At 44.0% G+C, this 6,389-nt stretch overlaps 1 protein-coding gene across 1 annotated transcript; it reads right to left on the reverse strand.

Moving 5' to 3' along the window:
- Positions 1–200: 200 nt before the first annotated feature.
- On the reverse strand, positions 201–4,762 carry prelid1a (PRELI domain containing 1a). Its single transcript, XM_006631931.3, has 6 exons — positions 4,568–4,762; positions 3,872–4,030; positions 2,782–3,007; positions 1,874–1,987; positions 1,472–1,550; positions 201–1,063 (listed from the first exon to the last, which is right to left on the reverse strand). Exons 2-6 carry the CDS (start codon positions 3,961–3,963, stop codon positions 933–935), a joined length of 642 nt encoding a protein of 213 aa, XP_006631994.1. The 5' UTR covers positions 3,964–4,030; positions 4,568–4,762; the 3' UTR covers positions 201–932.
- Between the last annotated feature and the right edge of the window lie 1,627 nt (positions 4,763–6,389).

The raw sequence follows: 6,389 nt of genomic DNA on the forward strand, positions 1-6,389 counted from the left end.
ATAATTATTGCATCTAGACTCTGAAGATCTAAACAAACGCAGAATAAGGAAAGTGGTCTAGACAGCTAGACAAAGGTTTTAGGATTGCACATTCATGGTATGACTGCCTGCAACCTTATTTGCAACCTTTATAAGAAGCTTATTTGATGTAAAAGATTTTAAGTTAAATTCTTACCCACTTGAATAAAATATGCTACACATTTAGTTTTCCAGAATGTTTATTTGTCCTGAACAAAATCTCAACCTAAAATCAACTGGATTTTTTTTCCTTAATTTGAGCACTACCACTACTTATGTTTATAAATATTCTGAAGTGCCCAGGAATTGCAACCCAATACTTAAAAAATAACCATTAACGAAGGGTGTCATATTCAGAAAACTATTCCAGTTCATTACCCTATAATGGCAGCAGGTACACAGAACTCTGTCTCACAGTGTGATGGTCACTACGGTGGACCAAAAGATTACACTTCAATAAAAGGTTACTTCAATTTGAAGCAGATCTGAATTTCCAGTACTGTAAATGGAAAAAAAGCAGTTTATGTCACATGATTTTTTTTCCTAGGATTTGAATGCACGTGTACCAAACAGAACACATTACCGTTCTGTAACTTTCTATGCTTGAGGGCACCTGTTTCAAATCACAAACAGGAGGCAAACAAATCAACAGACAGGGAAAAAATAAGTGATGTCTGACATGACATTTTGTAACCACAATTACAAAGGTTAGGACAGTCAAGTTTCCTGTTCAGTCTATGGGAATTGGCTGCAATTATTACAAGAACATGTGTGTCTTGGAATCATGTTTCTCCAACAAATGGCTCTGACATCCAGGTGGGCAGCTCCAAGCTGCAGAGACTGGGGCCAGGTGACCCCCTGTTCTGCGAGAGCATGAGCCACAAGGGAGTGTTAGTCCATCACAGAGTCACAGATCAGACGAACTGCTTCTTCTGAGCCTGGGAAGCCAGATCCTTCGCCTTCTCCCTGGCAGCCAGAGCCGTCTCCTTCGCTTTCCCTCGTGCTTCTTTGGCCGTCTCGACCAGAGTCCACGACGGACTTTCACCTTGAGGAAGACACGCTTACAGGTCAGGGAAAAAACCCAACGCAATCTTTCTATATATAATAAAAAGGCACAGGAACACATGTCATCGACTATGTTGATTGTAATTGTAAACAAAATGTGAAGATCCAAAAAGCTGATATATAGTACATGTATATCTTATATAATTGTGTTTTGGGGCTGACAATACAATTGTTTTTTTAACAGACATTTGGCAATAATACCCCTTTCCCACTATTAAACCAAGGGTGTACTGCATCTAAAACTCAACATCAGCACCTGTGGCAGATGTGTGTTATGTCTGGAACTTGATGCCAATGAATTAATTAATAATTAGCCATTTTCTTCACATACTGTCTCGTAACTGCTCTGTATTCATTTTCTACATATCAGCTGCCTGCATTTTCCTACCTTGCATTCTTGCCAAGACGTACTCAAATCCCTTCATGGTCTTCGAAACACTGGTCTTAAACCTTGCAAGGCCAAATTCCTACCAAATAAAAAAAAACTGATTTTAGACAATGCCGTGCTTCAGATACACATTGCTCAATTCATAGAAGTGTCAGCAGGGACACTAGTGACTTACATAAGATTTGGGTTACGTAAAGACGTGGATCAGAACTCAGGAGTAGGTTCTCTAATTAGCCATGCAAATGTCTGACTGAAGAGTACAGTATGAGTCACCCTGTACCACTTTAAATTCAAATGAATTAAATAGAGGAGGTGCAGGTAATAATAGTAAATGCATTATTCTTGTGCTTTAGAAGTCAAAAGTTTCCATGTTACTGCCCTGTCTCTGCTTCACCCACTAACCTGAATACCTCTGGAGAGGCCATACAAGTTGGAAGAGATCCAGGCTTCTCTTTTGATCTCAGTCCAGCTGCCGTTTTCCCGATTCATCCCATACACACAGCGCTCTTCCACAGTCTGCAACAGACACAGCACAATTAATACACGGGCTCTGACCCCCAGTTTCACAAAAAGACAAGCAGCAATGAATGCAGTAGGACGATATACAAACATTATGCGGAATCAAAATCCTACATTGGAATAGCCAGTGGCAATTCTTTCTGCTTGCCTGGTGCACTGTTTCATTTTGAGGTAACCAAGGACAAACAGTATTTTCCCCACATCGGGAATCAAACAAGCCAACTGTGTCTTTTTGCACTGCCTACTGCAGTGTGAACATCTGAGCTGCAGTGCCCAATGGAAGACGGGCACAATCTTTCCTTGCAGACACACTGCAGTAGGCAGTGCTACTGCGTCTTGTTGAGTAGAGTGTAGGAGAGCCCATAGAGTAAAGAGTTGCAGGAATCAAGCCTTGATGTCAGAAATGCATGAATCAGACACTAAGCAGTTTGCTGTCTGACCGGAAGGCATTACAGGGGGTGATCAGGTCAGCCTAGTCCATTACTGGAGTTCAGCTCCCGTCTTCTGTGGATATCTTTACAACTCGCTGACTCGGGAAGGCTGGAAGTATCATTAAGGATAACGATCATCCTGTTTTCCCACTTTTTTTCTCTCTGGCAAGTGTTATAGGAGCATAAAGGCAACTTGTTGTTGTCGCTGCTGCTGCTGCTGTTCTTTGTATGGGAGCAAACATGCAAACAAGCATCTCATGGCACTTGCGCGTATGACAATAAACTGATCCGAACTCGGCGTGGGACGTGGCCCAACGTGGGTGATACTCCTAGGAAGTGGAGTCTGGCGGGGGGGCTGACCATGAGGCGCGCGTGGCTGATGTTCCAGGTGAAGGTGGTGAGGGTCCTGCTCTGGGGGTCCACCACGGAGTCCTCGATCACGTAGGCGCAGCGGGCCACGTTGGCAGGGAGGTATCGCTCCGCCCAGCGCGGCACCCGGCTCGTCTTGGTCAGCAGGCGCCGGGAAACGAGCCGGTTGTCCGAGGTGACCTCCCGGAACAGGATGTCCTCCGTCAGGACGTGCTTACTGAAACAACAGCGGAGAGCGGTGGCTGTCCCTTTGCTTTAAGCGGAAGATATCCGAGCCTACCAAACGCTTTCCGATAAATCCCACAGTGGGATGAAGGGAAAACCAGCAGTGAGAAAGCGTTTGGTCACTGTGAAGCAATGTTTGAAGCTATTAAACTACACATGGGAGAAAAGAAACATTTAATAGCATCGTAGCATCCTGGCCCTGTGGTATCAGTGTTGAATGAGTATTATTGTTAACCTGGGAATATTAAGGACATTAGACTGCTTCAGAAGACAGATAAAACTTCCAAGATGAGAAGGTCTTAGTACATAAATATTCTGCACAGTGAATGAATAATTGATGTACCCCCTGCACATTCTGCCCTATTTTCTCCATAACAATAAAAATCAGTCTTCTTGTAGAAGCCACCGACAATCTGCAAGTGCTCACCGCAGGAGCGGTTCTGCCACAGGGTTTGTGGGTTTGTGGGTGGGTGGGGGGGGGGGGGGGGGACTTTCACTCCCCCAGTTCAAGAAAAACACCCTGCGTTTGAAAAAACATCCAGTTCTGCAAGAGCAGCAGCTCCAACTCAATTCGCGGAGAACCTGGTGTCTCCGTAGAAGTGTTCCTTCTCTCAAGTAATCAGTTGTAAAAATCCTCATGAGGTTGCAACACGGGCCAGAATTTTACAACCCCAGGAGTAGGACAGAGTACTGCAAAGGTTTAAGAAAGCAGACAACACACAAGCATGACAACCCCACCCCTCCCCCTGTAGGAAGCTAGTGGCCACTGTGACCAACAGCACAGCTATGGCTCCACACAGACTTTGTACAAACAGCCTCAACCCCGAGTTTGTCCCATGTCACTATTTGATAGTACCTGTAAGGATTTGGATACCGCTGCCAGAATGCAATGAAGACTTGGTCCCAGGAGGCTTTCAGAACACTGATCCCTAAGAAGTACTTCACCATCGTTTTCGGGATATGGAGAGAGTCGCAAGTGGAGAGAAGACAGAACCTCGATCGGCAGACGAGCTCACTGTTACACAGAAACAAGTTGCCAAACAGCTGCCAATATAAAATCTCTTTTTCATCTTAAATGTCAATCAAGCAAACACAGTGGACACAAGCCTTACATAACTGCAATGGTGCAAAATAAGTGACTCAGGTAATTCTACAACACATTATTTTCTCTCATATTTCTAATGACTGGAATTGAGCGGGAAGCTTCTTCAAATTTTCGCACACTTTCTTGATAGAGGCTCTAAAACTAAACGCTTAAACGTCACACTAACGTTTCCCAAGATATGCCACTATTTTTCGTGTTTTGCACCGACTGCGATGTTGAAATCACAACTAAGGATTACCAATATAAAAGACAGACATCAACATTGAAACAGGACGAAACCAAGGTAATTGTGAGTTTGATGTCGCAGCTAAATAAACTATAATGCACTGACTATATTGATTTATGTTAAATAGGACTTTGAAAGCAAATGGTACATCCGGTTTAGGCTACCTGATGGTCTGTAATCGATGCACATGAATGGGCCAGTCAAATGAATGACATACTCACCAGCAATCTCGGGTAAACCGCCGTATCGGCAGATATCACCGAATTATCCTTCTTCCTGTCCACATCAACACGTCAACACGCTTTCATTTCGATCTGTTTTTGACAACGTTTTCGTAGCCCTTGATATCTGGAAAAGGCAAAGAATGTGCGACTAGTGTGTGCTTACATGCGAGACGTGAGTCAGGAAGCACAGAAGGTCAAGATTGACGACACTTCCGGTTCTTGTCAGTGGAGACCATAGATATAAACAACAAGTCGATTTTGTGCGGTATTGCACAGAACCGTGGTTTAGTCTGTTAATGCAGCGCCATGACGCCGTTGTACTACACACTGTGTATAAAAGCTACAAACCTTAATGGCTAAACTCATGAGTATGGAAGATCACGGCAATGTGTTTTACGATTATTTTTTTAAATTATATTTCTTCTGACAGAAACATGGTGGTGCAGTTTAACTCTTGCATAGTGTCTTAGAATTAAAGTTCCTATGTTAATCTAGCTTCAGGTTAAGAACACTTTAGGAGGTTCAGAGCAAGGAGTGGTTCAGATTTAAGAATTGAAGAAGCTGATGTGGCATTTAATTGGCTAGCTGAGGGCAACGGTCCAGGCATGGACGGATTAACTACTGAATTGTATGAATTATTTTGGAAAGACTTAAGAGACTTTCTATACCAGACCTTTTTGGGGTGCATATCCAATAATACTTTGTCTACTACTATGAGACAAGGTGTCATTACATTAATCCCTAAAACAGGTAAACATTTAAAATATATTGACAACTGGAGGTCAATCTCATTATTAAATATAGATTACAAGATTTTCTCACATGTCTATGCAAACAGATTGAAAATGGATTATCGCAAGTAATAAGTGAGACTTAATTAAGATTTATAAAAGGAACAGCCATTATAATATATGTTTAGTGCTGGACTTGTTAGATTATTTAAACTTAATATTGGATGATGGTTTAATATTATTGTTAGATTTCTCAAAGGCTTTTGACAGACTGGAACATCCATTTATTGCTCAAACCTTACAAAATTTTGGGTTTGGCTCTAAAACTATCTGCGATCTAATCAACAAGTACTGTGTCACGAAGCGTTTTTCAGGACCCTATGCAGACAATAGTATCTGGAGGGGAGTGAGACAAACACGGGGAAAGAAGACCAGGATCGGGGCTGGAAGAAGAACAGGGGGCGTGTCGACGGTGCGCTGGTGCTCGGGGGTGTGTGGCCAAGGCAAACAAGTCCAAAGGGAGTCCATAGGGAAATCCAGAGTAGGCAAAATTCTGGTCCGGGGCTTGGAGCGCCTGGCCCTGTTACCCCTTCTGTTTCCCGACCCTTCGCCAGATCTTGCTCCGGCTTTTAACTCTTGTCGTCTTTATCATGGATGGATCACCCGGCTCTGGACTTTCACCCACTCTGGATTACCCTTCGGACTCCACTGGGGCTGTTTGCCTGGACCACACCCCCACCCTGAGCACCAGTGCCATGTCGACACACCCCCCAGTTCGTCTACCAGCCCAGTTCCTAGTCTCCTTTCCCCATGTTTGTCTCACTCCTTTCCGGATTCTGTCGTCTGCATGGGGTCCTGAAAAGCGCTTCGTGACAACGCCGTTGCGAAGCCTATGCCGTCGAGCCACTCCTGGACCCACTGGTAGACGCGCTTCCCAGCGTCGTCTTCCAAAGCTGAGCCTGGATTGGTAGGAGCATCTGGCTTTTAAAGGGAAGGACTGGAACAGGAGGCAGGTGCAAAAAATCAAGTCAAACAAGAAAGAGCCGGAGCGCCCTTACAAATTATAAATGAGAGGAACCATTTAACCC

The sequence above is a fragment of the Lepisosteus oculatus genome, chromosome 11 (assembly GCF_040954835.1).
Source record: "Lepisosteus oculatus isolate fLepOcu1 chromosome 11, fLepOcu1.hap2, whole genome shotgun sequence".
Taxonomy (NCBI): domain Eukaryota; kingdom Metazoa; phylum Chordata; class Actinopteri; order Semionotiformes; family Lepisosteidae; genus Lepisosteus; species Lepisosteus oculatus.